The following is a 27,503-nucleotide window of genomic DNA, read 5'->3' on the forward strand; positions in this document are numbered from 1 at the left end:
TTCCCTGGCCTTGGTGCCTGCAGAGTTTCTTACATCTTCTCACTCCCTTCTCTGGGGGCAAAAAGCGGCTGCTTGCGGTTTTTCCTCCTAGATGTAATTGCCAGAGGCGCTGTGACCATAGCTGATGGGCTCAGCCTTGCTCAGATACAACTCTGGCCTTCAGCCAGCTGGTGTTTGCTCTGTGGGGCCTGCAGAGAGCTTCTGGCTGCTTCTTGCAGAAGCCACCCCTGCAGCCCCCTCCTCCACCAGAACCCCGCCATGCAAAACTACGACACTTGCCAACAATCCCACCTTCCTTCTGCTCCCAGCCATACGCTCCCCCCCTCGCACCAGCACTGGCACCTGCCTGAGTTCCCTCGTGAGCCAAACCCAGAGTGACAATCTGCATCAGCTCCTGACAGCAAGCCACAGAATAAACTTAGTATTCATAATTATGTGGTATTATAAAGTGTGTTTATTATGAGTGTACGTTGCCACTTCTGAAATAGCCATTTATGACTGATGTGCGTTTGTAATTAGTCTCATCTTGATTTACATAATGCGTCATTATAAAAGATCATATGAATAGCCACTGGTAATTATGCAGCTTTACTTATTATATATATAGTTATTTATAGAAGTTTTATTTATGAATGATGATAAATTATATCTGTAACAACAAAACCGGGTATGTTCTTGATGACCACTCAACAAGGGAAGCAGGGGCCATGGCTGCCCTTACACAAACAACCCCTTGCAACGAATCTGATTGCTACGGGCCCAGGATCAATTAATTACCAGCAAAACAGCCGCTCCTTTTCACGCACAGGAGACCGGCCCCCGCCGCGCCCCTCACGGCACCGACTCCCGCCCACCCTACGGCACCCCGGCGGTTAACAGCGGGGACTCGCCCCCTCGCTCTCATTGGGCGCCTGTCGCCCCTGCCCCGCCCACTTCCTGGCGGGACGAGAACAGGGAGGTGGGTCTAAGACAGAGGAAGTACTTTGTGGGTGGTGTTGTGCATGCGCGGTAGCTCCGCGTGTGCGGGGGGCCTTGCGGCTGCTTCCCCGGGCAGCATGTTCCGGCGCCCCCCGCGCAACTTCCGCGGCCGGCAGCGCGCGGCGCCCAGCAGCAGCGATGAGGAGCCGGAGCCGCCGCCCGCCCCCGCCTCGCCGCCCGCCCCCAGCCCCGGCCGCGACTCCGAGCGGGAAACGGAGTCTGAGGGGGACCCCGGCAGCGCTGCCGCTTCCCCTGAGGGGTCCGGTGCCGCCGCCGCCGCAGCAGAGGAGCCGCTGCCTCCAGAGGGACCGTTGGGAAGTCCCGGGCAGCGGGGGGAGCCTGGCGAGGCGCCTGCGAGCCGCGGGCCGCGCCTCGCTGGAGCCGGCACCGGGGCAGCGCGGGGCGGGAAGGCGCTGCTGAGCTTCGGGAGCGAGGAGGAGCGGGAAGGTAAGCCCTCGGCGGCGTTTCCCTTTCCGGAGGGGAGGCGGAGCCTCACCCGCCCCGGGGGGCAGCCTCACGCCCCGCCGGCTTCGGGGAGCAGGCGCTGGAGGCTCGGGGAGGAGCGACCGGGCTGGGAGCTGGGCCGAGCGGGGGGGTCTCCTGCCCCACTGTGCCCCGGGACGCGGCAGGTCAGATCGCCTCTGTGCCTTCCGTGACCCGGCCGTGTTACGGGCCGGGCTGCTGCGGGCGCTTAGCGGAGAAAGGCGCGTTAGAGCGCTTTGAAGGTGACAGGTGTCGGTGTGCTTTGGGGGGGGAGGGAGGGAAGGAGCTAAATGGTGGGAAAACCAGCAGATAACATGTGATTTGTGGGTGAGAAGCTGGACGTGAGCCCCCAGTATGCACCTGCAGCCCAGAAGGCCAGCTGCACCCTGGGCTGCATCAGAAGAAGTGTGGCCAGCAGATCGAGAGAGGGGATTCTGCCCCTCTGCGCTGTTCTGGGGAGACCTCACCTGGAGTGCTGTGTCCAGCTCTGGAGCCCTCAACACGAGAAGGACATGGGCTTGTTGGAGCATGTTCTGAGGAGGGCCACAGAAATTATCAAAGAGCTGGAGCACATCTCCTGTGAAGACAGGCTGAGAGAGCTGGGCATGTTCAGCTTGGAGAAGAGAAGGCTTCAGGGAGACCTTATAGCGGCCTTCCAGTCCCTGAATGCCTGTAAGAAAGCTGGGGAAGAACTGTTCATGAGGATATGTAGCAGTAGGACAAGGGGTAATGGTTTTAAACTCGAAAATGGGAGATTTAGGTTGGATCTTAGGAAAAAGTTCTTTAATCCAAGGGTGGTAGATCACTGTAACAGGTTGTCCAGAGATGTAGTGGAGGCCCCATCCCTGTAGGTATTGCAGGTCAGGCTTGATGGGGCTCTGAGTCACCTGATCTAGTGAAGATGGCCTTGCTTACTGCAGGGAGGTTGGACTGGATGACTTCTGAAGGCCCCTTCCAACCTCACACATTCTATGATTCAATGACGAGCATAGTTAATCATGTGTTAGTTTTAATAACTGAAATTTAAATTTTTAATTGACTTTTCTGGATGATTTTTTGTGGCTGATGGTGCAAAGCAGGTCAGGGCAGTCTACACGAGTCACTTGATGATGGATGCAGAATAGTGTCAACAGCACAGTGTTGCTGTATCGAGGACACTGAGCTACAGAATTTTAAATTGAAGTGATGGATCTTGAGAGATTAATCCCTAAAGCTAGTTAGACTTAATGCAGCCAGAATGTAAAACCAATTTCTGTGTCCACACAGAGATTATTTACATTTTATATGGAATATATATGCACATATGCACTTTCTGTTAATGATATTGAGAATAATTTTGTTTTATCTGAACAGATGAAGAATTTTTTAAAATTAAAAAGCCAGCCTTCAATGAAGTAACGTTTAGAATTCAAAAGAAGGAAAGCCTACTGCCTGAACAGACAGAAACTGAAGAAAACAAAAGTAAGTACTTCTTTCAGTTCAATATTTTAAGGAATGCTTACCGATTTTATAATATATTTTCATGTAAGTGAAGAGTGATGTACAAATACCACTGTTAGATGTCTTCTACTTGTTAATTAAACCAAATATTATGCATATAACAGTACTTTACATATTTATATTTATATATATTTATAATCATTTTCCATATGACCTGAGTAAAACAGTGTCAGAACTTGGAAGCTGTTCTTGAGAAGACTTAAGTGTGCAGAGCCCCTGCAGTAAAAGAGAGTTGTGAAACTTAGGATGAGTTTATAGCTTAGATATATGTGATACCTTCCAAGCTGTGGGGCAGCAGTGCTTATTACTGCCAGTTTGCAGTTTGATCTGAGTGCTTGCATTGAAAGAAAAAGTAGAGCTTTGTTGGATTTTTATAGAACTGAACTGTGGAAATTCATTCACCAGTCAGAGCCCAGCGTAACTGTTACAAGCAGGTATTCTTTATTGCAGCACTGTGTGTCTCTCCACTGTGAGTGCTCCAATGAATTAGTGTGATAACAGAGAATTTACGTTGCAAAGTTGTATGTATTCAATACATCTCCCAAGAGCTAATCTACATAAACATTAGATTTCTAAGAATTGATTTATATATGTCCAAGTTTCTGCCACATGCGTAATAGTTCTTTCTGGTGGGCTTTGTGGGGGGTGCTCTGGTGGTCCAGGGATGAAGAAAATACTCAAGTGTGCTCTTGCAGCTCACAAGGCTAATGGTATCCTGGGTTTCATTAGAAGAGAGGTGGCCAGCAGGGACAGGGAGGTGATTGTCCCTCTCTACTCTGCCCTCGTGAGGCCCCATCTAGAGTCCTGTGTCCAGGTCTGGGGCCCCCAATACAAGAAGGATGTGGAACTGTTGGAGAGGGTTCAGAGGAGGCCACAAAGGTGATCAGAGGGCTGGAGCACCTACCCTATGAAGAGAGGCTGGGGGAGCTGGGATTGTTCAGCCTGGAGAAGAGAAGGCTGCGGGGGGACCTCATTGCAGCCTTCCAGTACCTGAAGGGAGCAGAGAAACAGGAGGGGAATCAACTGTTTAAAAGGGCAGACAATGGCAGGACAAGGAGGAATGGATTAAAACTAAAGGAAGGGAGGTTTAGATTAGATATTAGGGGGAAGTTTTTTACAGAGAGAGTGGTGAGGTGCTGGAACAGGCTGCCCAGAGAGGTTGTGGATGCCCCATCCCTGGAGGTGTTCAAGGCCAGGTTGGATGGGGCTCTGGGCAACCTTGTGTAGCTCCAGGCTGAAGGTTGGTGGCCCTGCCTGTGGCAGGGGGGTTGGAACTGTATGATCCTTGGGGTCCCTTCCAACCCTGACCATTCTATGATTCTCTGAAGTGTTCAGTCATTGACCCTCTTTCATTCTTTTGACTTGACTCCTGCTTATGACCCAAGACCTGGTTTGATAGTCATGTAGCTAAACGTTGATGGGCTTATCATCAGTTAGATTGCGTGCTTGATACACGCTTACAAATTGCTCATCTATCTGTAAGACTTGAAACAAACTTACTCGGTAAGTTTGTACAACTTGCTCATCTGTTGTGTGACTTGAACAAACTATTGGCTTGAGCTTTAAGGACTTCTCAGTCTCTTTCATTAATCTTCAAAACTTAATGTTTACATTAGGCTTTGCATTATTAAGCAGTTAACTATTAGAGCATTTGAATGTTTTAATTGACTGCAATCAATAACTTTGATAGTTCTGGTAGTATTCTGAGGCTCATCGAACTATAGCGAGTTTCCTATTGGGATATTTGGGGTTTGTGTGTTTCACAAACAAGTGTGTCTAAAAGATCTCTTCCCCTCTAGTGACAGCTCTATCAGTTCACTGATAAACCCTAATTGCTGCTGTTAGATAAAAAAATAATTAGGCTGAGAAATAATTTTCGTTGAGATTGTGACTCTGTGATGATAATTTTTCTTAGTAACAAGGAGCCTGACACTATTAATACTAAAAAAAAAAAAAGGTGCTTTCTAAAGACAGTTTATAAAGGCAAGGGAGATGAATCCAAACATGCTGTGAGCCATCAGAACGTTAATCAGTTGTTATCTGGGAGCTGATGTCGCTTTTGTGTGTGTGTAAATATGCTCTGTGTTTCAGAAGGACAGTGGTTTAGCACTATCACAGATGTTCTGATCTAAGGCAAGAAGGGGTTTGTAAATTGCTGTCTTGGAGTGTTGGCAGATTCGACATATTTTTGTGAGGAAGGATGGAGATAGATAAGTGACCAGTCTTTGCTGCAGCAAGGTGGAAATAGTGACTGGTAACCAGTTACGGCACATTAGAGTCCAGCAACTGAAATAAGTAAATCTTTCTTTTTTCGCCTAAAGCAGAAACCTGTCAGTTGGAGCCTGGAGCTGGCAACACGAAAGGCACTTGTGAGGAAGAGGAGGAGGAGGAGGATGAAGAAAGTTATTCCTCATTAAATGAGGACGACAACAGCTCAGACTCTGAAAATGAATCCAGTGGTGTACAGAGGAGTAAGGATTTATCATCGGGTTAGTTTCCTAGATTTGTTTTCTTTTTAAAATAACGTTCTTTAACAGCATTCTTTCTCTGAAGTACATAACAGGACCGGTGAGATGAATCCCACTTGCCTTAAATCATGTAAGGTGTGGGCATCTTGTTTGTGCTGACTCTGGGCTACCTTCCTTCTAAAAGGGTAGTGATGGTTCCCCAGTATTTTTGTTGCAGATATATTGTATTTATTAATTTTGGAAATGGATCAGAAACAGTGACCATTGGTTTCAGAAGAAAGGAAGCAAAAAAACCCCATTTAACAATGCACAATTCCCATCATGAGCTTAAAATACAACCTCATTTGTGCTGATTTGTGAATTTTGGATTCCTCTGTAAGCCCACAAAGTTTAGTGACCCTTATCTTTTGGGGAGATGGAAAAGAGCAGAACAGGCTAACAGCAATAACTTAAAAGACAAAAGTCTGAGCTTTTTTTTAGACTAAGAAGCACTTTTAAAGGATGCTTTTCCATCTCCTTATGTTCAACATAAGCTCAATAAAAAAATCTTGTGTCCTGTATTCAGAATTGTACAGTGATTCTGATCTGTGTGATTATTGGTGTTAAGTGATGTTAGGAATGATACAAAGTGTTGCTTTTAGTCTTTTGCTTAGGCTTTTTTTTGTTTTTTTCTTTTCCTCTTCAATGCAGGTAATATTCCCAGCACAGCTTGTATTGAGGCTGCTCGGAGGAAGTGTCACTTGGCCAGGACACAGGCTGATTACCTTCCACTGAACGTCTCAGGCAGTCATCAGCTCTCTCAGAGAAGAGGAAGCAGTGACTTAGACAGTGAAGATGAGTCTGATATGAAGAATCTCAACTTTGTTCCTAAAATGAGAACTCTTAGGCAGAGGATGACTGAACACATGGGTGAGTTGGTGCCACTTTTCCCAGTGCTTGTGGCTTTATTGTTCAGATACCTGGAGAAACGTGGGCCTTGCCCAGTAAAGAGCGAGTGCTGTGTGAGGCTTTGCTCTTCAAGAGGTCTTGGCAAAAGGCTGTACAGCTGGTGCTTGAAGGTTATATGGGACATCAACCTGGTTTGGGTCTCCTTAATGTGGTGGCACAGGGTGCTCTGAGAAATGCTTCAAAAATTATTTTTGGCCTTGTTGACTACAAAAAATTGCCTTGTAGGAGCCACAGCGTTTAGTGTGAATGAAGTTGCTATAAATCCTGCCTCCTCCCTCTGGTCTAGTCTTCTGAGTGCTCGCCCTGCATTGATACTATGACTGTGCTTGAGGGTTTTTTCCTTTTTCAACAACATACCCTTCAGGATTAAACAAATGTGTTGCATGCAAAGCGTATCTGGCTTTTGTGTTGCTTTTATCCTTTAGTAGCTGCTTACAGTTCTGTTGAGGGACTGGTTTACCTTTATTATTTGAATAAAGGTTATTCATAACTATGAGCCAATTATGCAATTCTGATTAACACTATTGCAATATTTTTGTATCTGTAGTAGAATGCACATTTCTGAACACTTAAGGGTTTGCTGTGTGTCATGTCACTCACTGAGTTACAATCTGTACTCACACTCTTACTTAAATGCATTTACATGAAGGACTTGGGAGTGTTGGTTGATGTGTAAAGCTCAACGTGAGCCCCCAATGGGAATCTGCAGCCCAGAAGGCCAACAGCATCCTGGGCTGCATCAAAAGAAGTGGCTGGCAGATTGAGAGGGGCGATTCTGCCCCTGTGCTCTGGTGAGACCTCACTTGCAATACTACATCCAGCTCTGAGTCCCCAGTACAAGACAGATAGGGACATGCTGGAGTGAGTGCAGAGGAGGCCACAGAGATGATCTGACGTCTGGACGCACCTCTCCTATGAAGATAGGCTGAGAGAGTTGGGCTTGTTCAGCCTGGAGAAGTCTCCAGGGAGGTGTTATTGCAGCCTTCCAGTACCTAAAAAGGCCACAGGAAAGCTGGGGAGGGACTGTTTATCAGGGAGTCTAGAGACAGGACAAGGGATAAGGGCCTTAAGCTGAAGGAGGGAAGGTAAGGATGAGACATTAGGAAGAAATGTGAGGGTGGTGAGGTCCTGGCACAGGGTGCCCAGGGATGCTGTGGCTGCCCCTGGATCCCTGGCAGGGCTCGAGGCCAGGCTGGATGGGGCTTTGGGCACCCTGGCTTAGTGAAGGGTGTCCCTGTCCATGGCAGGGGGTTGGAACCAGATGGGCTTTGACGTCCCTTCCAACTCAAACCATTCTGTGATTATATGTATTATGCCTTAAAGCAAAGCTGTGCATAAAAACTAGGTGGCTTAGCTCCCTGTATGCTGCAGCAGTGGGTGAGTAACAGAATGTTAGAGACATTAATATTGGTGTGAATATTACAAATCCCAGTAGTGACTTCCAAGCTTTCCTTGCCTTTCAGTTTGGAAGTCTTGTAATCTTTAGGGTATCTAATCTACTGTTTTCTGTGTGTTATCACTTCCCAGTATGGGTCAAGGGCACCACTGTTGCTTCAGAGGGAGGAGAACATGAAAGGGAAAAACAAAGGGTGCAGTTATATCTAATCATGATTGTTTTAACTTCCAGTGTCTGAGGGCGATGAATCCAGTGAAGATGAAGCAGAAATTAAGTGGGAAGAACAGCAAATAAAGAAAGCAGTTAAACTCTCTCAGGTGATACATGCTTTCCTAACCACTGGCAGTTGTTTTTTGCTCATAGGCAGGAGAGCTTGTCTGGAGTACTGTCATATCTCCTTCCTGCCCTGTCATTAGAGAGGGGTTTTAGGAAGTTACACCTTCCTTCTTTGGGGAGAAGATTAAAAATATGGGAAGATGGTAATGGAAACCTGTAATCCCTATCTAGCTGTTCAGAAGCAGGTTATTGTTGTCTACCTCAAGGACAGGTACCCATATGTTGTTGAAGACAGAAAAGCAGAGAATAAAATCTGAACCCTTCCAATTATGCTTGGCTGTCATGCAAGGGATCTTGAAAGCAAGAGTATGCAAATAATACAGATGTTAAGAAGTCATAGAGCAGAAGTTATTCTTCTCTTAGGCTAAATTTCCTTTGTGTGGTAATCTGAGAGCTGTTTCCACAGTTCAGAATTATTTTTTTCTGGTAAATAATTAGCAAAAATAGACTACTATCTTCTGGTGAGTGGGAAGGTCTGTTTCTGGCTTAAATCACCTCTGGATCAGACTAGAAAAATTGGAATAACCAGTTCTTTGTGTCATAATAGACAAATAGCCTGTTTAATTATGAGTAGTTGGAGGAATGAGAGAAAGCTTGAATTCAACAAGAGAGATTTTAAATCTGGTGTGCTTGGTGTTCTTAGGTTAAACTGAGCTGTCAGGGTGAAAAATCTGTCTCCTGGCTACTGGCTTTGTCAGAAGGTAGCATTCACATTTATGAAATCAAAGTTTACTATGAGACAATGGCATGTGAAATGGGCAATAGATGGCAAACAAATTATAAATATATTCAAGTAGTTTTAAGTAAGCAAGAAAAGTAAAATCACATATTATTACCACTTGTAGTTTATTTCTAAATTTTATGTTTATAATCTTGATACTAGCTGTCTTAGCTGTCAGTGTAGAAGCATCATTCATTATTGAAAGTTATTGTTTCCAGATGAAGACATCAACTTCAGTTTGTTGTACTGTTCTGTGCAACATTTTCTGTACCTAGTGACTGAAATTTGTATTTTTGTGTTGAGTGTAAGTATTCCAGTGATATCTTACTGATCTCTAGAGCTGGAGAAGGAAAGCTGGTGTAAATGGTATATTAAAAATTAACACTTAAAATTATTGCAGGAAACTTATGACACCGCTTCACTGCGTAAACCAGCCAAGCCAAAGTTTGATCCCTCTGTTTCTCTGCCACCTGTGAACATAGAAATTGTGAAGAACCGACTGACTGAAAGGTAAATCCTGCTCTTGGGAATTGAGCTTTGAGTTGTATGAGTTTTTATTGCAGAGTGAGGGGTGACATCTTTGGAGTCTCATTCCTTTCCCAGGCTATTGGAGACTTTTTGGATGGCTGTTTCATGTGTGATATGCCTGTCAGGACATCTAGTAGAGAACTATAAATCTTCAATGTTACCTGACAATGTTTTTGTTGTAAAAGAGCATTTGGACTTTTTAGGAGTGTTTTATCAGTTAGAACTTCAGAGAGTAAGTTCATTTAAATGGCACCAGCTTGTAGTTTTTCAGCAGGGGTTGTGTTTCAATGTCACGATTGCCCAGCAAGCAAAACTTCACCATGGCAGATGGAGCTGGCAATACTAGTTCTGTTACAGTGGTTCTTAAACCAGCTGCAAAAATACTTCCCATTTCCTAAAGCAGCAGTAAATCCTCTCTGGACTATTTAAGCAAATGAGAATCTGCCTTGATTTTCTTATTCTTTTTTTTTTTTCTTCAGTCATATGCCAGGCTGTGGCTTTTCTTTGGCAGTTCAGCTGCTGTCTGTGGGCAGCTGAAATGTCCTGGGGTTGAAATGGGGAACCCCTAAGAGGGGTGTGTGAGAAGAACAGCTGGGGTCAGGCATCCTAAGGTATGCTGTCCCCTGGTATCTCTCTGAGCACCAAGAAGCAGCTGTCCTGTTCAGTTTAGACAAGTAACATTATACAGTCAAAACATAAATGTGCACTGTGGACGTGCCCTGGGTTGTCTCTATATGCTTTGTACAGATCATCGACCTGCCTGTTCAAAGAATTACCACTAAATTGAGCTAAATATTTCTGTGGAACTGTATACTTGCTTTACCATAATCACATGGAAGGAATGAGTTAAGTCAAGTACAAGTTTAGGTACAGATGTTTGGTAGACTCCATTTAATGTGATATCCCAAAATCTTTCCCTCTCTGTAGGATAACATTATTACAGGATGTGCACCGCGCCCACCAGAGAGAGTATGAGAAATACATGAAGGACATTGAAAGCTCAAAGATGGCTGTCCAGGAGTTAGAGAAGTCTTCAGATGCAGCTGTGAATTACAAATTCTACAGGGCCATGAAAATATACGTAGAAAACTTGATAAACTGTTTGAATGAAAAAGTATGTGTATGTTCCTCTTCCCTTTTTTGTTTCGAAATGATAAGGGACAATGCTCAGATAAAAATGTATTCATTCAGAAATTTTAATGTAATAGGAAACAGAATATAGGGAAAACAAGTCAACCCTCACCTGAAGTGATGCTGAAACTACTATAGATATATTGATGTGAGCTGTGGTCTTGCCTAGATTCTAACAAAATGTTGGAGGGAGGGTTTTTTTTTTTAAGGTCTAGTAACCAGGGTGAATTGAAGTTGAATGAAGGGTGGTGTTTAAATTACTGTCTGGGATCTCTCAAAATGCCTTTAGTCAGGGTTGCATAACCTTGTGTTAGGTTCAAGTTGGGACTGAGGTAGACAAATCCTTACAGAGCTCTTCTGTGTTATCACATCATCAGTTTCCCAAACTGCAATCCCAGTATATTTAAAAAGATGAAGTTTGGCAGAAGGGGAGGAGCTGCCTGAAGTGTGGCCTCACTGAAAGTAAACTGCTTTTATCCTCTATAGCTAGTGCTGTCAAATCCCGTGTGTGTCACTTAATTGCCTTGCAGTTGTGAATTTCTTTATGTCACTTCAAAGAGAACAAATCTTAGTTGAGGAATAAACTTGCTTTAGTGTCTAGAGATTTGAAAGCAAACCAAAATCAAGCTAAGTGCACCCCTAGTGTCCCATTGAACCTATTGGATAGAGTCTTAGGTAGTCCTGTGATGAGCAACTGGGGTTTAGTTTGTGCTTCAGTCTTACTAAAAAAGCCTGGAAGACTCCAGTGAGCAGGAATGTACTTTTCAGTCTGTAATATTTTGGTTCTAATTTCACAGCTATACAAAAGCCCCATGAAAACGGATTTTTTTTGTTCATTCTTTTGGTATTTTAATTAATTGAAAACCTGATTTCTGTTTACTTTCAGCTGAAATACATTAATGATGTAGAATTGGCTGTGCATCAGCTTCTTCAGCAACGAGCCGTGAGCGTATTGAAACGAAGGCAAGACGAGCTGAAAAAGGAATCTTCTTACATTCATCATGTGACAAGTTAGTATGGTGTTAGAAGTTACTTTCTTATTGAAACGTTCACTTATTGAGCGAAAATGCACTGCTACTTCTTGGATGGAGTTTTTAATTTTGACCTTTGATCTCCTTTCCCCTTCCTGTTGTCAGTAGGTGTGCTCTACTTACACCTCCATCGAAGTCCTTACCTCCTTAAGGCCCATGATGCTTTCTCTGGTTGAATAGTGAACACAACATGAGCATGTACTTTGTCAGTGTTTAGTTATTCAACTCAGCAACCTTCCCTCAGTATTTAAAAAGAAAAATAGAGTAAGCTTTCTGATAGTCAGTTTTATAGTGCATCATCTTAGGTTGGAGAAAGCTTCCTGATGGAGGATTCTGTGAATTTATAAAGAAGCAGTGTGATTACTTGGCAGCATCACCTCTATGTGAGTGTCTTTTAAGGCTCTATATGTGCTCAGGATGGATGTTTCAAACAAAGAGGTGACACCTCCATGAAGGGCATGAAGAAAGAAACCTTTTAGTGTAAGGGATTTCTCTAAAACTGGCTTTTTCGTTCCTGGAGGAAAAATAACTGCACTTTTCTTATATTTTCTTCCCAGACCAATTTGTGTTTTGTATGCTGTGTGAATCTTTAGCTGCTCCTGTTGAATAAAACCAACCCAGACCTCCAAATCCAAACCCTGTAAAACTGTTTAGGCAAAACTAAGAACAGTGTGCTTGGAGCTGCTGGGTGCAGATGGGGGCCAGATGCCAGTTACCAGTTTCAGGTAACTATTAATCAAAATGTAATAGTTACCACTAAAATGATTTCACTTCCAGCTCATTACAAATGAGACTCTACTTAGATATTTAACAGCACTCTTAATTATGTTCCTAGTTGTAGTTAATACAGTGCAAAGGCTGGTTTTGGGGTTTCTTTCTGTGATGTACCTCAGTGGTAGCAGACTTTTCTTTTTGGCATGTTGTGCACCCATCAGCCAGCCAACAACAATACAATTGAAACACTTCTAGTTTCTACTTCTGTCTTGGCTTGAAGAATTGGAATTGGGGTAACTGGGATCATGCAGTTGGGTAGCAGGAGACACTGGGAAGCCCATTAGTCTTGAAATCTAAATGCAAGAATTCTGAATAATACAAATCAGAGTCTGAACTCCCATTACAGTACTGGAACCAAACCTCTGTGGTTATTCTGATTTAGTACATGGCTTCAGTTGTGGCATTCAGATCACCCTAAACTTGCCTTTCACACTTCTAAGAGCCTGTTGTGGAAGGGACTAACTTCCATTCCCAGGACTGGGAAGCAGTGAGCATTCATTGGAGCATCATCAAACTCATCTTTTCATCAGCTGCTACAAGGGAACAGCCACACCTGACTAGATGCAGTTAGTGAGTAATGTCAATAGTGTGTGATTCTGGAGACGTAAAGTTTTGATTTAGAGGTTTGATTTTTTTTCTTTTGCTGTTTTCCAATGAAGCACAGTACAAGGAGAATCAGCATTTCCTTATTGAGAAAATGAAGCTTAAAAATAACTTTCTTTTTGCTGTTTCTGTCTTCTGACAGGTGGGAAAGACAAACCAACTAATGGTGGATTGGAAGATGATGAGGAGACACAGCTGCTGGAAATGTGTGAGCGTCGAAGGTAGGTGTTGTGCCTGTGTGCTTAGCTCTGACAAATGTACTGTACACTGGCTTTGTTATGCATGCAGTGATGAACTTAAATCCCAAGGTTATTGAGAGCTTTGAAAGTTTTTACAGTTGTAGTGGTGCCTCAGCTTGTAACTGTGGTGTGAAGTTCCAAGACCCTCAGTGTTTTACTGAATGAAAAATGTTACAATAAAAAGTTCCACTGGAAGCTGTCAGTCTTTATACTAGCTGATGTAAATAACTGTATTAAATTTGTATATTACTTTTATCATATACCATTTTCCTATGGCAGAGTTGCAAACTATTGATTGCTCCTGTTAAGATTCTTGGTGTCATGGCAATAGCTTTTTGATCCCAGCTGGCACTTGAGTGCTGTTAGAACTTTTATGTGAGTTGTTGCACGAGTGATCCAGAACAGAGATGTCAGGCAGAGAGCTCAGCACAAAAACTGTCAGGGTCAGTGTTCAGTGCCTGTTAAAAGTTTAATGTTCCAGGTGGGATGAGTTATTAGCCTCATCAGTGGGGAATGAGGTGAAATGAAGGTATTACATGGCTGATAAACATCTCTGATCTCCTCTGTGGCAGTTCCCACAACCTATTCTTCTTGTGCAGTTTCTGTATCCTTATGGCAACACCGTTAGTGTTGGTCCTTGGTTGCGATTCCTTAGGCTGTTGCTCTCACAAACTGCTTTTTGTACATTTTTTGAAGTCAGATTATTTTTCATTGCGCTTCCTTCTGCATACAAGGTCAGGATAACTCATCTGAATTGATTACAAAACACAGGACTTGCAGACGACAAGTAAGAGAGTCTTCAGGGGAGGCTGACCACCACGAAGGCATGTCGAGTGATGATGAACTGACTCCTGCAGAGGCGACAGAGTTCCAGAAGAACAAAGGTTGGTGACAGTCTTACTGTTATCAAAATCTCTGATACTTTTTAATGATGTTTTCTTTTTTTAGGAGAGGTGAAGAGGTTCTTCATTTGAGATACATATTCCCAGTTACACTGTAGAAAAGAAATGTATTCAGACAGTTTTAATGTCTTTAGAAGAACAGATGTGTTGTAGATGTCTTTTGGTCCAAGTTACCTTGTGGCATTGCACTTTACTGTCTCAACTGGAAGTGTGCTCTTTTAGATTAAGCCAAAGCTGATCTGATAGTATTCAGTGCAATGCTGCAATGCACTTTGTGTAATCAATTTGTTTTCTGAAAATAGAGTGATTAAATTCAATGTTTGGTCTTTTTAACTATCTTAAATGTATGGATTAAGAGGAGCAGGGAAAGGCATAATACCTTTTCTCCAGATAGTGGTAGAAGGGTTTTAATGCCTGAAACACTGGTTGTATAAATCTGTGGAATAGATCAGAAGGAACTTGCCTTTTTTGGCCTTAGGATGGTATTTTTTTCTGAAACTAGGTTTTCCAGGGAGCGGGTTTTGAAATCTGTTAGTGTCAGGTGTGTCAAAGATAAATGACAAGGTGCAATTATGGTACAGATATTTCATATGTCCTATAGATGTATAAACTCTTCAGCTTTAAGCCTCAATAAGTTCTGTGATTGTTTCTTTTTATTCCCAATGAATATTATCCATAGATAACGTTTTAGAGGATAGTAGGAAAATCTTTGAAGATGTACATGCAGATTTTTGTGACATCAGAAAAATCCTGTTGAAATTCCAGGAATGGAAAGAGAAGTTTCCTGATTCTTACTGTGATGCTTATATCGGTTTCTGCCTGCCTAAGCTATTAAATCCGTTGATCAGGGTTCAGTTAATAAATTGGAATCCTCTTGAGGTAGGTGCACCAACTGACTTTTTCTTCTAGAAGTGGTGTGTGTGTGCATTAATATATAGTGGTGACCCTGGTGCTTCTGGGTGTTACACTGAAGCAGTAGGCTGTAGTCAGTAAAGCCTCTGATGATTCTGGGCTGTACAGTCTTTGTAAACATGCATTTTCTGCTTTACCTTTGTGAATTGGTGATGTTTGCAAGCATTTCTGGTAGCCCAAAGTATGTCTGAGCTCGGGCATGTTGTTTGCTGGGAAGACTTTGTATGGGGGACTCTGCCATGTCGGTTGTAGGGACATTCCAGAAACCTGGAAAAGGAGCTGACTGAGGAGGTCCTTTTCTTCTTGTCAAGTCAGTTTTTGTGTATGAATCATTTCAATTTGTATTAATCATTGGGGGCTGGAGCACCTCTCCTATGAAGAGAGGCTGAGAGAGTTGGGCTTATTGAGCCTTGAGAAGAGAAGGATCTGGGGAGATCTTAGAGCCGTTTCCAGAACCAGAAGGGGCTTATGGGAAAGCTGGAGAGGGGCTGGTTACAAGAGTGGGGAGGGATAGGACAAGGGGCAGTGGTTTTAAACTAGAGCAGGACAGGTTTAGGTTAGACACTAGGAAGAAATTCTTCGCTATGAGGGTGGTAGATCACTGGCACAGGTTGCCCAGAGGGGTTGTGGAGACCCCATCCCTGGAGACATTCAAGGTTGGCTTTGATGGGGCTCTGAGCAACCTCATGTAGTTCAAGGTGTCCCTGCTTACTGCACGGGTTGGACTAGATGGCCTTTAAAGGTCCCTTCCAACCCAATGCATTCTGTTACTCTAATATGGAAAGTGAGATGTTTCTGTGCATAGCACAGTGTGTTAGAAATTATTAGAAAGATTCCCAACTGACTGATTTCCTCTGTTCTGTGATGAGGGGGGAGGATCTGAAATTACATGAGAGTTTTTGTGGTGTGACTGGATGTGTCTTTGCATGGAGCTTCTCTCTCAGTCCTCATCAACTTAACAATTAACAGAAATTATTTTTTCAGCAGAATTTTATGGAGTTGGAAGAGATGCCCTGGTTCAGAGCTATAGAAGAATTCAGTGATGCCAAAAATGTATCTGAACCAAAAAGGGATGACCACCCTGACGGAGAAGTTTTACCTAGAGTGATTGAAAAAACTATTCTTCCAAAAATTACAGGTAATCTTTGTAAGGTTATTGTGAGAGCTTTTTGTGTGTTTAGCTCTACTACCCTGTAGTGTCTTGAAACTGGAGCAGGTAACCACTTGTGTGTCATGAATTAAATAAATAAATTCTTTTTTCTTCCTTTTTTTTAGTGTTTGTAAAGAACGTGTGGGATCCATTATCTTCTTCGCAGACAAAGAACCTTGTACAGCTTTGCAGTAACATCTTTGAAAAACAAGTCCTTTCCAACAGTGAACGCAGTCAAGCAAAAGAGGTAAAGCTCCTGTGGTACTGGGGAAGGGAGAACTTCACCCACTCTGTGAGCTTTCTGTGTGTGCTCCTGTGGGTGCTCAGAACATTGTCCTGAAGCTGTCCAGTTCTGAGTCCTTATTTGCTTTGTTGCTTTACATTAAGAAAAGTTAATGGCTTCAGAGAGCAGGAAGTTTCCCATTGAGGCAGAAATTTGCTCCTGTTCCTGGAAGAATTCTGCCTGAACCTAACAAGAGTCTGATCGTAGATCTAATCTTGTTTTGCTGCAATGACAGTAGTTTAGACTTGTGTTTTAATTATCTTTCAAAATTTGACCTTTAAATGCTACTAATGCTCCAGTGGTCGAATCCTTAAGCTTTTATGTATATGGTAAATCTAGAATTTTTAAAAGTTAAAAACCCCCACAGGTTAATTGTTTGCCTAGGAGAAAGACTGGTTCTGTAATCTTACAGATCTTTTACTAGTCACATTTATTGTTACAGACACTCCAGTATGCCCATCTTCAGGCTGATGCCAGGTTTATTCTGATGTCATTCTGGAGGTTTATCTAGTAGCGAACTGTTGAAATGAGGGATGTTTAGGCCCTGAGTATGAAACAATATTTTTTAGGAAGTGTTTATGCCCTCTAGCTGGGCCCTCCAAAGGTTGCTGATGTGAAACTGGGACTTGAAGGGATATAACTGACTTCAGCCACAATACCAGTTGTGCAGAAAGTAAGATTAAGCAGAACTGTAAATGAATAAAAAGGATTTTTAAGTAACAAAGAAGTAGGTGGCATTGAAATGACACCTTAAAACGTGATGCCTAGAAACCCTCTACTATCCCAGTTATGGTGATGGTTTTATTTTTTTTAATGTAGAATGCCATAGCTTTTCATGGTGATCCTATGGGCATAGCTTATTTTTTTGCTGATCTAGTGGTTTTCCTGCCTTGGAAATTAACTTGCAAAAAAAAGAAAGACTTAAGGGAAATAAATTAGTCTTAAAAGCTCTCTCGGTTAACCCTGTAGGTCACTGCAGCTGTGATTGAGATCATTAATACATAACAAGAACAAACCAGTGTGTAATATTTAAAAGTAGCAACTGTACTTAGCTCTGTAATATGCTTAGCTTAGCATATTACACTTCTCAATAAACAAAATACCCATTGAAGTTGTTACAAATGGAAAACGAAGTTTTTCTTGTGAGGACATATTAGTAATTTCTTTTTTGATAGGATTTGAGGAACATGGTTGTCCTAAGAATGAAGAAATCTGTAGAGGAAGATGTGTTTATTCCTCTGTATCCTAAAAGGTAAGCTGGCTCTGGGACTCCTTCATAGTTATATTTTTCAGTTCCTCTGCCCTTCTCCCCCCCAGACATAGATATTGTAGACATTGTTAACAGCTAATGGGATAAACATGCCTTCTGCTATTTTGTTATAGGAAGGGTTATTAAGTCGTCTTCCTGTTTATAAACCCTTTCTGAGAAAAGTAACTCCAATGACTTAATGCTTTTATGCTCCTGTCACCAAAACCTTTCTGGTATGAGTTCCACAATCTGGTTTTAGCACAGTATCCTACATCTGAAGGCCTGTGTAGTCCAGGTCATCTGGTGATGTGTGTGTGTGTGTCCCCGATTCCTCCTGTCATTCCTAGAAAGGTTTATATAGATGCTGACTGATGGACACTGTTTCAGAGATGGGAATGAGTGGGAGTCTGGGAGATGTGGGGTTAAGGTGCAGATAGGAGAGAAGATTTGCTGAAGCTGGGGTAGGATCTTTTGTTCTAAGCAGTGCTCTTTGGATCTGAATACATGGAATGTTCTGAGTAGTGTAAGTTAGTTCATTGGCAGTTATTTCATAGTGGTTGTGTTATCACAGAATCTCCTGAGCTGGAAAGGACCCATTGAGTCCAATTCCTGGCTCCACACAAGGCCAGTCAAGTCAGAGCATGGGACTGAGAGCATCATCCAGGCGTTTCTTGGCCTCAGCCCAGCTCGGTGCTGTGACCCCTTCCCTGGGGAGCCTGTTCCAGTGCCCAACCCCACTCTCAGTACAGAACTTCTTCCTGACATACAACCTAAACCTCCCCTGTCGTAGCTAGGGGTTCAGGTGGACAGCTCTTTCTCTAGACCTTTACTCTGGCTGGGGCTGTCACTGCTGAAAGAATGCCAGAATTAACATTCATCAGGATCTAAGATAACAATTGTCTATGTATCTTTTAAAGCAAACAAAAATCCTCATTTTACCTTTCTTCTTTTCATGATCAGCTCTGTGGAAGACAAATCATCACTATGTTCAAAATTTCAAGAAAGATGTTTTTGGTCAGCTGTTAAGGTAGAGAAAATACACTTCTCTTCTTTCTTTAATTTGAAATTCATTCTAGTGAAATATCTTCAGGCAAATGTGATTCCTGGGAGACTAATACATTTTATTAGGGTGGATAATAATCCTTCTTAGTGAAGGATGAGTTTGCTGTACAACCTCCATGTTGTGATTTAAGAGTGAACTATAAAGGAACACTTCTGTTTCTGCTTATCCAGCTGGTACATCTTCTGCAAGAGACCAACCATCTGTTCCTGCTCCTTTCTTCCTTTTTCCCTTGAGTGGGTCAGCCAGGCCTGTTGGCCTTACACTGTTTTAGGTAGTCATGGCTGCTCTGCTGACAGATTGTCACCTGACACTACAGGGACAGACAAAATCATTTGGGGATCCTGAGCACAATGATGCAAATGTGAAGTTGTACAATTAAAAGCTTTTTTTGTTCTAACAATGTTATGACCAGCATAGCTTTCTGTGGTTAGAGTAGCATAGGAGTTTTATAGTGGGAGTCAGCATAGCACAACTGTGTAAGCAGCAGAGCACAGAGTTTATTGCACAGCTTCCCTTATGGTTCCTGCACCTGGACCCTCTGCAGATTGACTCAAATCTTATCGTGTAGTTTGCAGTATCAATAATAAAACAGACTCAAAACATGTAAAAATACAGGTCACTCTCTCCTCAGAAGGAAATGGGGTGGTGGAAGCATCCCTGGCCATGGGGGAGGGTTGTGGGTTTTGCTGTCCAGAGCAGTTTTGGTGCCAGTTCCCCTTGTACTGTGCTTCATTATCCGTATTGGATGGGATAATGCTATCTTTTTTTATCTTCTATATCTTCTATAAAACTTGTAATATTGTGGTTTAGCACGCTTCCAGCTCCCAGGTGTACATAGTCCCTGTGTCTTCATTCCTGCAGCTGCTCTCCAACATTCTGCTTTGGGATGGGATTGTACAAGAAGACACAGTCCGTGATTTGGGACTGAGCAAGTTGCTGAACCGTTACCTCCTCCTGAACCTCTTAAACACACCCCCAGGGCCAGATAATATAGAAAAGTGTAGTAAGGTAAGAGATCACATGTATGTTGGAAGTGGCTGTGTCTGAAAAGCACCCCCCTCCTCCCCCCACTTCCCCATGAAGAGGTGTCTAAACTGGAGATGGAATGTTTAAAAAAAGAAAACTACCAAAAAACTGAACCCCAGCATTTAAAACTCTTAAACTTAATTTTGAATGACTTTGCATTTCACAGCAAGTACTGGTCCATAGGTTCTTAAGAGTGACTGCTGTGAGGGATAGCCAGTCTTGGTTTCAAAGAGGAACCACACAGTGATTATGACTGAACCTGCAAAAAGTCCTCATCAGAAGTGATGTGATTTGGGTACATTTGAAAGACTCCTCTCTTTAAACTGTTTCCAAATGCTTTTCATGTGAACAGGTCGTTGCCTGCCTCCCAGAAAGATGGTTCCAGGATCTTACAAGTGGATCCACTCTCCCTGAGCTACGCAACTTCTGCCAGCACTTGCTGCGGTGTGCGCGTACGCTGCACAAGAACAACCACAGGTAATGATAAGGCTCTGTGGGAGTCAAGCACTTCCTCCTATAGCCTTGTGGTGGTTTGACCCTGGCTGTGCCCTGCACAGCCAGTGACTCTGGTGTCGGGTAACGAGAAGTGTGACCAGATCTTAAAGCACCTTCCCCCACCCCTCCTTTCTTAGCAGACTTCACTTTAGTCATGATTTCACTCCCTTCTTCCCCCCATTGTGGCACAGGGAGGGGCACAGAATGAGGATTTTGGTCAGTTCCTTTTGAGCTGTTTTCCTCCTTGGCTGGGAGGGAAGGACTTAGCTTCATGGAAGACTCTCTCCTGTGGGTGGGACCCCACAGTGCAGCAGGGGAAGGGTGTGAGGAATGCCTCCCTCCCCCCACACTTCCCCTGCTGCACTGTGGGGTCCATCTATGGCAGACAGTCCTCCATGAACTTCTCCAACATTGAGTCCTTTCCCACAGGGCTTCAGCTCTTCCCCAGCTGCCCCAGCATGGGTCACTGCTATGGGTGCAGTCACAAATCACAAAGTATCTCTCAGACCCAGACTGCTCCAGTCTGGCCCCCTCCCCCTCCCCCCCCCCCCCCCCCCAAGAGTCACAAGTTGTTGTGCCCTCCAGCAAACCTGCTCTGGTGTGGGCCTCTCTCCATGGTCTGCAGGTCCTGCCAGGAGCTTGCTCCAACATGGGTTACAGTATCTTCTCTGTCTCTACCTGCTCCACTGTGCTGCCTCTCTACAGGCTGCGGGTGGGTTCTTGGCCAGCTGGTGTCTGCTCTGTGGGGCCTGCAGAGAGCTTCTGTCTGCTGCTTGCAGAAGCCATTGTCTTGCATATTTGACACTTGCAAGGATGTTCTCATCACACATATACATGAACCAAGAGTTGTAACATAAAGAAGTGTTTCTGCAGTTCTGGATTCCTGTGACTGGGGTGCTAGATGTTGGGTGCTGTTACAGATCTGTATAGCCATGGTCACCTGATGGCAGGCAGCCAAGGACAGATACCCATCTCTTTAAAGCTAGTAAAATGTACTTGAGTCCCATACATAAATGTGCTGCTCTATCCAACTTATTTACTTAATGTATTTTTTATTTTATAGTAACGAAACAAAAGAAGTTCTCCTCCTGCTGGTGAGAGTCAAAGCTCTGCAGGTTGCTGAAGACTTCATTGAAGAGAATGGACTTGAGCACCTTAAATCATTGATTGGGAAATAGGAATTTTCAAAGCAACACTGATATTCCTGAGTATTTTTGAAGGAACACCGGAACAAGCCTGATACCCACACTAAACCAGTTCTAATAGGTGATGTACTTAGTGGAGCCTGCCTAGGCAATGGTGTAGTGCTAATCACTCTCAGCTTGTTAAATATGTGAGGGCTTTTTCCAAATGTCCTCTAGGTTAAGGAGTCTTGTTAGAAGTGATGGGTGTCAAAGTAGAGTGATGGATCAGGCGTTCTGAACCATGCCAGCACTATATTGCTTACTCATTTTTGGAGGGACTCCCAGAGAGAAAGTGCCTGTTATGTCCAGCAATGCTGGCACATGGGCAGCTTGATAAGGTGTTTTCAGTGTGACACCACTCTGACTCGGGAGACATTTGAGTTCTGGCTCGTGGTCCAGTGTGATGTTTTTGGTGGGGTGGTTGTTTGGCCATCCTTGGAGAAAGAGCCCCTCACGTCCAGGGGTTCTGACCGGTACAGAACCAGGGGAAGTCTGCGCACAGGTGTGGTGTGTGGCTGAGGGACTGATGGGCACTGTGGGTTCAGCGGGGGCAGAAGTTGAATGTGATGAGGTCTGAAAGAGCAGGGGCAGTGAAGGTGATACAGACTGAGCCTGTGCCCAGAGCTGGAGTCCAAACGTTCAGTAACAGACAGCTTGGTGGTGAGAAGCAAGAGAACAACTTCAGTTCCTTCTCAGTAGCTCAAACTCCAGGACAGTCTTCCCTTTGCTTCTCAGTATGACCTAATGAACTTTACCTCATCCTACCCTTACTAGATTGCCAATCTTTTATACTTTTGCATTTTTGCAGTAAATGTTTTGTAACAGTAACAAGGATGCTGCTTTATTGTAGCAGCCCTAATGCATCCCAGTCTCTGTGTTCTGCCTCTGTTTCCTCAGAATCTTCCAGGACCAGAATTCAACTCTTGCAGATTTAATCCCTATGCCTTTTATTTTAAAGTTCAAATATATTTTTGTAAAACATTTTAATGTAAATAGCTTTGATCAGTTTTACAGATGAAAAGATGACTTGTAAAATAATTATGAAAATAAAGTATTTTGCTGTGTTAATGTCTCTTCCACTTAACAGTCTTATCACATGTTAAAGAATTATTAGAAGTATGAAAAAAAGCCCCAACCGCTGCCAGAATTAGCCTTGAGTGTGTTGCAAATCCTGTGCTCTCATACTGGTTTGTGTTGCTTTTCTCCAACTGCAAGTGACAATGCTGTAGGGGATCAGCAGTCACCACACTGCTAAAGCAGGGTCAGCCAGAGCAGGTTCCACAGGCTCATGTTCAGGTGGGCTTTGAATGTCTCTGGAGGAGGAGACTCTACAACCTCTCTGGGCAGCCTGTCCCAGTCAGGGCTCGGTCACCCTAAGACTGAAGAAGTTTGTCTTCATGTTGACATGGACCTTCCTGTGTTCCTGTTTGTGCCTGTTGCCCCTTGTTCTACTACTAAGAAAAGTGGCCCCATCCTCTTGACATCCACCTTTCATTTATAAGTGTTGATCAGACTCCCCTCAGTCTTCTCCTCTCTGTGTTAAAGATACCAGCTCTCTCAGCCTTATCTGTGAGATGCTCTAATCCCCTCATTGCTGTAGTTGGGACCCTCTCCAGTAGTTCCCTGTCTGTCTTGAACACACCACTCCAGCTGTTGCCTCATGAGGGCAAAGTGGAGGGAGGGAACCTCCCATGACCTGCTGGCCACATTCTTAATGCACCCTACACAGTATTGGCCTTGGCCAAGAGGGCACACTGCTGGTCATGCTGTCCACCAGGATCAAACTGGTCAGCCCTCAGCCCATACTGGTGCTTGGGGTCACTCCTCCCCAGGTGCCAGGCCCTGCACTTGCTGAACTCCATTTGGTTCATCTCTGCCCAACCCTCCAGCCTGCCCAGTCCCACTGGATGGCAGCGCAGCCACCTGGTGTGTCAGCCACTCCTCCCAGTTTTGCATCACCAGCAAACTTGCTGGGGGTACACTCTGCCCCTTGTCCAGCTCACTGAGGAGTAAGCTTACTTAGGACAATGCTATGGGAGAGTGGCACAGGCCTTGCTGAAATCAAGGTATACAACATCTACTCCTGGCCTACAATTAGTCACCACCCAGTCTCTAAAGTAACGGAGGGAATGACACCACAGCCAACGTCAGGGGGTGCTACAAACCCCTGAGAACTGTAATGTAAAGGAGAAGGCTCCTGGGTTTGGGAGAAGGGGTGAACATAGCATTACACTCAGCAGAAAAAGGAGCAGCTGTTTTCAGGAACACAGAGTGAGTGTTCAACCAGAAACCTCTTTGGAATTTTCTAGAAAGGTTTGCTTTATTATGCATTTGCCAATGTATATACAAAAACTTGACAACTGATACTCCAGACAGTAAATTCAAGGTAAATATTCATTTCCTCCATGGTTCCTAGACTGCAAAAAAAGCCCCATAGTTACTTCTTAAGCGCTTCACTCACTTCTTTCCAAATCTTCTCCTCTATTTTTGAGGTGTCGTATTCTCGCAGCATATCAAACTCCAGCCAGGGCTGGCTCCACTTCTGTGCTTCTTTCATTTTGTTCTCAGGCAGCTCAAACTTTATTCCTTTTATATTGTATTTCGGCCTTTCCCACCGTTTTGACCAGGGTTTAGGCTTCATTCGTACCTGCAGCTAGGGGGAAAGATTTAAAAAACAAAGGCATTGACTTTTAATTTGGATTGTGAGCTTAGCAAAAGGGGAGACAACTGCTGCTCTAACAGAAGGAAAGAGAAAACAAACCAATTAGTGTGTTAAGGAACTACTTTACACTGTTAGCAAAAAGGGAACTTGTGTTCGTATGGCTGCTGTTGTAATAGCTTGTAGAACTTTTTAATTAACACTGTCTTGGTTTATTACACCAGCCTTAACTTCACTTCATATGTTGATTTAACTCATCTTTGGTAGTTCTACTCCTGTTCCTTATTAAGGAAATGGAAAAGTGGCACGATAAGGAAAGGGAGGAACGACCACTGCAAGTTACTAGAGAGGGTCTGTTGGTTTCTGATCTCCAAGACTCAGATTTTAGCTGACTTCCAACCTTCTTTCCTGACAGACACCACTCCCAAATCAGTATCAGTGCTAACCATCAGTGTCTGTAAGAGAAGCTTTCCACTCTGCATGTTACACAGGGCAGGCAGAGGCCACTACTCCTTGCATGTCTTCTAAATGAACTACTGAAGGTGGCAGACACATTCCCAACATTCATTTGCTACAGAAATGGCAGAGACCTCCCTTATTCTATGTGCTTTTGTCACCCTGGTAACGTGTAACCAAGAGCTGTTTGACTGCCTTCTAGGGTATCAGTGTGATCTGAACGTTACACAAATGATCCTTCACTGTGTCTCTGAAAGATGCAGCTCCTACCTGGTTTATAGGAATTTCTTCGTGATCTAAACGAGTCACAGGTTTCATATTCACATCAAAAGTACTGTATTCAGGGAGGGCATCACGCAGGTACATCAGGTTGTCATCCAGCCTCTTCTCCAGCTTCAGAACTTCGATCGCCTGGATTCGAGGATTGTACAGTTCATAACATATTTCAACACCTTGGAGAAAGAAAGTCTGGTTTAATCACAGAACCACAGAGTGTCAGGGGTTGGAAGGGATCTCGGAAGATCATCCTGTCCAAACCCCCTGGGCAGAGCAGGATCACCTACAGTAGATCACAAAGAACACGTCCAGGTGGACCAGTCTCCTCAGAACACTCCCCTAAAAATGACTAAGTAGGAAGATACACAATTACTGAGCTGTTCCATGCCTTCAAATGGCACATCAACACCTCTGCAGTATCTCCCAGTAGGCAGGCTCACAATTTCTCTTTAATCTATTGTTATCCTCTCTGCAGACTAGATTTCTATACCAGATCATAGAATCTCCTGAGCTGGAAGGGACCCATAAGGATCACCCAGTCCAACTCCTGGCTCCACACAGGCCGAGCCAAGTCAGAGCATGGGACTGAGAGCATCATCCAAGCGCTTCTTGACCTCAGCCCAGCTCGGTGCTGTGACCCCTTCCCTGGGGAGCCTGTTCCAGTGCCCAACCCCTCTCTCAGTACAGAACCTCTTCCTAACACCCAACCTAAACCTCCCGTGGCGCAGCTCCATGCCATTCCCCCAGGTAACATCCCTTCACACACAACTGCAACACTCTTCACTTAACATCTCTGCCACAGTTAAAAACCCACCTTGGTCCTCTATAACGTTGCGGAGGACAAAGGTGGCGCCGAGTCCTTTTCCTCCTCTCTGAATGCAGATGCCCACAAACCGGCTGGCTTTGTTATCGGCACAGGGATCCGCCGTCGTAACGGCCAGTACGCTGCCTGCCAACAGTGCAGAGCATGAAATAACCACCTTCTTCAGGTAAACACGTGCCAACACGTGGGAGGAAAGCCAGAGTCCGTGTCTTAAGGTCTAATTTTCCATGAGAATTGCTAGAAATGGAGTAAACTTCTAACATGTATGTATGCTAACATGCGTTCTGATCAATGTATGTTAAAGGGATTCTGTAGGTGAACTATGAAGCTGTTTCCCCTTCCCCTTTATCTTCTACTCTGCATGATGTAAACGAAACACAAATCAGCTGGTGTCTTTTCCTTTCCTGAACACAAATGATCTAATGTCTTTTCCTTTCCTGAGCTTTACTGGTAAACTAAAGTGCCAGGATTTTAAAAACAGCTAGTATTAGGATTTTAATGGAAACTAGATGTACATAGGAAATGAAAATGTGAAGTAGTATGTATAGAAACACAGAATCACAGAATGACTCGGTTGGAAAAGACCTTTAAGATCATCAAGTCCAACTGTTCCCCTCCTATGCTAAACCATATCCCTAAGTACCTCATCTACCCATCTTTTAAACACTTCCAGGGATGGTGACTCAACCCCCTCCCTGAGTTGATCTAACATACCAAACACTGTCATGTTCTGTCATGGGTTTTCCAGAGCGTAATCCCACACTGTTTACCATCCCACCCTACCAAAACACCTTGATGGAATTAGGAAAGTTCTAGCACCACTACTGACCAACATAGAACTCTGGGATGTTGAAGACTTTCCGTCTCTGTATCATATCCTTTCTTTCTATATAGAATTTAAGAGGGTCCGTTCTCCCTCGGGGAGGGATAAATTCAGGGCTCAAGAACCTGTAAGAGAAATTCTGTTAAGTGCAAACTGCAGCTCCATTTCACAAGCAGTAACGTATGCACTTGCAGTTGATCTCAAGGTCTGCACCAAAGGCAGAGCCACAGCCCTGTCACCCTGTGGCACACTGAAGACACACACACTTTTAACAGACAAAACCCTCACACACCAACCACACATTTGCAAAAATCTTTACTGCCATACATTTTTTTGCCTGTTTCACTGCTTTCAGGAAATCTAGGACACAGCATTTTAAGGCTTTTTTTTTTTTTTAGAAAACATATTTCAATATAGATTTTTTTTGTAAACTCTGCAAATGCTTTTTGCACTGGGAGCTTTAAGAAGGACACCCAGGATGACAAAAGACCTGAGCACAAGCCTCCTGTGCCAGACACCTGAAGAGAATCACAGAATTGTAGGGCTTGGAAGGGACCTCAGGAGATCATCAGGTCCAACCCTCAGCACCCTACCTCCTCTCCTCTATCTGCTTCAGCTTGTCAATAATGACGGGCTTCGGGGGCGGCTGAAACTTGGCCGGCTTCCCATCGCTGCTCATTCGAGGGCTGGAGGAACAGAAGCACCCTGCAAGGAAGAAAACACGCTTTCAACCCCCCCCTGCTCGCAAGCTGAACCGTCCCCAGCAGCTGCGCGGCCCGAGAACCCCCCGCCCCGCGGCGAAACAGGCCCGGGACGCCGGTCACCGGGGACAGCCACCCGCTCCCCGGGCAAACGCGCCAGGGACAGGCCGCGGGCAGCCGCTCCCCGCCGCGGGCAGGTGGAGGGCGCCGAGCTGAAGGCGGATAAGGAGGACGGAGGGGGTAAGGGGCGCGGGCGGTGCTCACTGCCGGTCAGAGCGGGCCGGGCAGCGAGGCCCAGCGCCCCGCTGGCAGCGCTCTGCGCCAGCAGCCTCCCGCAGGCAGCGGCCATGGCGGCTGCAGCCGCT

At 44.3% G+C, this 27,503-nt stretch overlaps 2 protein-coding genes across 2 annotated transcripts; one reads left to right on the top strand and one right to left on the bottom strand.

Annotated features, from left to right (window-relative positions):
• Window positions 1–1,055: 1,055 nt before the first annotated feature.
• GCFC2 (GC-rich sequence DNA-binding factor 2) lies at window positions 1,056–21,681 on the top strand (the record flags this gene model as incomplete). Its single annotated transcript, XM_084262551.1, has 18 exons — window positions 1,056–1,425; window positions 2,815–2,922; window positions 5,286–5,450; window positions 6,120–6,338; window positions 8,005–8,090; window positions 9,231–9,340; window positions 10,286–10,472; window positions 11,376–11,499; window positions 13,040–13,118; window positions 13,908–14,020; window positions 14,718–14,917; window positions 15,935–16,088; window positions 16,226–16,347; window positions 17,559–17,635; window positions 18,593–18,659; window positions 19,557–19,703; window positions 20,074–20,198; window positions 21,280–21,681. 18 exons carry the CDS (start codon window positions 1,056–1,058, stop codon window positions 21,392–21,394), a joined length of 2,568 nt encoding a protein of 855 aa, XP_084118677.1. The 3' UTR covers window positions 21,395–21,681.
• A 2,011-nt stretch (window positions 21,682–23,692) lies between these two features.
• MRPL19 (mitochondrial ribosomal protein L19) lies at window positions 23,693–27,500 on the bottom strand. Its single transcript, XM_084261019.1, has 6 exons — window positions 27,403–27,500; window positions 27,031–27,142; window positions 26,444–26,562; window positions 25,606–25,740; window positions 24,786–24,967; window positions 23,693–24,053 (listed from the first exon to the last, which is right to left on the bottom strand). Exons 1-6 carry the CDS (start codon window positions 27,485–27,487, stop codon window positions 23,838–23,840), a joined length of 849 nt encoding a protein of 282 aa, XP_084117145.1. The 5' UTR covers window positions 27,488–27,500; the 3' UTR covers window positions 23,693–23,837.
• Window positions 27,501–27,503: the final 3 nt, after the last annotated feature.

This window comes from Gallinula chloropus (genome assembly GCF_964237585.1).
Source record: "Gallinula chloropus genome assembly, chromosome: 3".
NCBI classification, from domain to species: domain Eukaryota; kingdom Metazoa; phylum Chordata; class Aves; order Gruiformes; family Rallidae; genus Gallinula; species Gallinula chloropus.

Bases quoted from the DNA above. Each gene is read 5' to 3' on its own strand.
- MRPL19 (XM_084261019.1), bottom strand. From the start codon at position 27,487: ATGGCCGCTGCCTGCGGGAGGCTGCTGGCGCAGAGCGCTGCCAGCGGG. The intron at 27,143-27,402 runs GTGAGCACCGCC...TCTTCCTTGCAG, and splicing joins CCGGCCCGCTCTGACCGGCA to GGTGCTTCTGTTCCTCCAGC. The intron at 24,968-25,605 runs GTGGGTTTTTAA...TCTTTCTCCAAG, and splicing joins CAACGTTATAGAGGACCAAG to GTGTTGAAATATGTTATGAA.